The sequence below is a fragment of the Gekko japonicus genome, unplaced genomic scaffold, assembly GCF_001447785.1.
Source record: "Gekko japonicus isolate JY-2015 unplaced genomic scaffold, Gekko_japonicus_V1.1 scaffold4839, whole genome shotgun sequence".
NCBI classification, from domain to species: domain Eukaryota; kingdom Metazoa; phylum Chordata; class Lepidosauria; order Squamata; family Gekkonidae; genus Gekko; species Gekko japonicus.
The window spans coordinates 55,312-58,342 of record NW_015169328.1 but is presented as its reverse complement, the minus strand read 5'-3'; the positions used below and the strand labels follow the sequence as shown (position 1 = coordinate 58,342).

Genomic DNA, 3,031 nt, shown 5'->3' with positions numbered 1-3,031 from the left:
CTGGGCACGATCCCTCTGCCGACGCAGCCACGAAACGGTCGTGGCTCTTTGTGCCACGCAGTCCCTCTTGCCCAGCAAGTGGCTCCGGCCGATCCCTCCGCCGACGCAGCCACGAAACGGTCGTGGCTCTTTGTGCCACGCAGTCCCTCTTGCCCAGCAAGTGGCTCCGGCAGAGGGGAAGCGACACACTGAGAAAGGAGACGTTTTAGCCTGCTGGGGACGAGAGACCCCATCCGTTTAAAGAGTCCTGCGAGATCACAGCCCAAAGTTCTTCCCAGCCAAGCGTCGAGTTTCCAGCTGCCGGGCAGCAGCAGGGCGCTTCCCTGTTCTTCCTGCCGCATCTGGGACTCAGACGCTCCGTTCCACAACAGTGTTTGGCTTGCCTAGGCAGAGTCTCGGGCACTCCAGGCCCTTTGTAGAAGCCGCCCGGCCTCCGGTCCCGCCACCACCGGTGCGCCGACCTCCGCCCCCACGAGCACGGGGGCCGGGCCGCTCAGCGGGCCTGCTCGTTGTCCCCCACGGCGGCGAAGGGGCGGCCGAAGGTGCTGCGCTTGCTCCGCCGGCCCCAGGCCAGGAGGGTGCTGGCCCCCTTCCCCGGCAGCAGGCTCTTCCGCCGGTTCTCCTTGTTGCCCTTCAGGGGGCTGCCGGCGCCGGAAGACATCGCCGACGACTTCTTGTCCGCCTTCCGGGGAAAGAAAAGAGACGGAAAGGCAGCGTGAGAAGAGTCAGAGAGGAGGAGGAAGGGGGGGGGGAGCAGCCGCCAGCACAGTGCAGCAGTCAGAGTTGGACCTGGGAGACCCAGGCTGCAATCTCTGCTCTGGGTGACTCCGGGCCAGTTTCCACCGCCGGCGGCATGCAGAGAGCAGAAGGCGTAGCGACCCCTCCTGGTCATGTGATCGGGAAAGTGCCTGAGGGAGGAAGACCCCCCTGATGTTGCCTCCGGGCTCCTGGTCTGCCAGAAAGCTGCCTCTGGATGTGGAGGTTCCTTTTCGTCATAAACCAATGCGATATCACAGTGTATGATTCTACAGAAAGCAAGCAAGCACTGTGTAAAGAACGCAGACCACAAGTGCTCAAAAGTCATGCAAAAAAGAGGTGGGTTATATAAGAATCACAGACCACATAGATCAGTAAAATAAATTTACATCGTACAATGTACAGGTCCATGAGTAGTGCCAGTCCATAAATGGAACATAGATAAGAATCAGCAAAGGAAGAATTTACTCCTTTGCTGATCGGGTACCCGGTTTTGAATGATTATAATAGGATTGGTGAGCATTACGACCCCCTTAATAGGTTTTGTGTATTGTTACTGTAAATATTTATTTATTTTTGGATTTATATCCCGCCCTCCCCAAAGGCTCTGGGCGGCTAGCAAAGAGGCATAAGTGCCAAAGTTAAAACAAATAAAAGCAGAATAAAACAGTGTTCTGTTTTATTTTTTATAAATGATATTATAAGAGCATTTTCCTATTCTTCCATGTTTCAGAATTTTCTCCCGTAATACTGGTTTGAAGGCTTTTATACACTGTGAGTGCTGTGGGAAGGATTTTTCCTCCTACATATACCCTTTCAGTCTTCTGTACATTATGAGTACTTTATGAAGGTAATCTTTGCCTCTTAGTATTCAGGGTATGGCTTTGATTATAATATATGATTATTAACAGCTTGGTTTTACTTGTAATTGTAGTAGTATGAACTGCTTGAAGAAGAGCTTTCAAAACGAAGATCAAAATCCGGAGTCTTCATCCTTGTCTGTGTACCATTTATGGACTTGCACTATTATTATCTATGTACCATTTATGGACTTGCACTATTCTTATGTACCATTTATGGACTTGCACTATTTTTATCTAGAAGAAGAGAGAGAGAGAAGAGATTGGATTTATACCCTGCCCTTCACTTGGAGTCTCAGAGCGGCTTACAAACTCCTTTCCCTTCCCCTCCCCACAACAGACACCCTGTGAGGTGGGTGGGGCTGAGAGAACTCTGACACAAGGGCTCTTTTTCAAGGACAGCTGTGCCAGAGCTTGTGACTGACCCAAGGTCACATCAGCAGGCGCAAGTGGAGGAGTGGGGAATCAAACCCGGTTCTCCCAGATTAGAGTCTCTTGACAAAGATGCTTCTCCTGCTTGCCTCCTGTTTGAGACTAACTTTTCCCTCAGTGGCTGTTGGTAGGTGTAATGAAATGGCAGTTACCTGTGTTTGATAGAAGCTGTAGGGTTCTTGCTGTAGATCCAGGTTCTTGCTGTAAAAGCTGAGTGGGTGACCAGTCACAGACTTTCAGCCATACCTACCTCACAGGGTTGTTCCGCGGGTCAAAAGGGGGAGCGGTGAATGATGTAATCTGCTTTGGTCCCTATTGCAGAGAAAGACATCTTTTCCTCCTGGGAAACCATTGTTGCCAATCTCCAGGTGAGGGCTGGAGATCACTCAGAATTACAACTGATCTCCAGATGGCAGAGATCAGTTCTCCTGAAGAAAAGGCTGTACTCTGTGTCCTTATACCCTGCTGAGATCCCCATGAAGACAGCCAATGTGATGTAGCAGTCACGGATTCAGAGCACGGCAGAGACCGCACGTGCGGGAAGGAGGAAGGAAAGCTGAAGAGTGAGGGGGAAATAAAGGTAGGTTGATGATTGGCTGGGAAGGAGATAGGGTTGCCAACTCCAGGTGGAAAATTCCTGGAGATTTGAGGGATGGAACCTGGAGAGGGTGAGGTTTGAGGAGGGGTGGCACCTCAGACAGGTACAATGCCATAAACTCCACCCAACCAGCCATTCGATCCTGGGAAACCACTGTTGCCAATCTCAGGTGAGGGGTGGAGATCACTCAGCATTACAACTGATCCCAGGGAGGGAGGGGGAGATGGAAAGCTGAAATCAGAGGGACAGATAATGGCAGGTTGATGCTTGTCTGAGAAGGAGATAGGGTTGCCAACTCCAGGTTGGGAAATTCCTGGGGATTTGAGGGGTGGAGCCTGGAGAGGATGATGTTTGAGGAGGGGTGGGACCTCAGACAGGTGCAATG

At 51.4% G+C, this 3,031-nt stretch overlaps 1 protein-coding gene across 1 annotated transcript in view; it reads right to left on the bottom strand.

Moving 5' to 3' along the window:
• Positions 1-493: 493 nt before the first annotated feature.
• Positions 494-3,031, bottom strand: part of RHPN1 (rhophilin, Rho GTPase binding protein 1) — a gene marked incomplete at its 5' end in the record, with an annotated part of 42,271 nt that continues 39,733 nt past the window's right edge. The window contains 2 exons of the mRNA XM_015416631.1: positions 494-682; positions 2,201-2,249. Coding sequence (XP_015272117.1) covers positions 494-682; positions 2,201-2,249 — 238 coding nt within the window. The remainder of the gene's footprint in view (positions 683-2,200; positions 2,250-3,031) is intronic.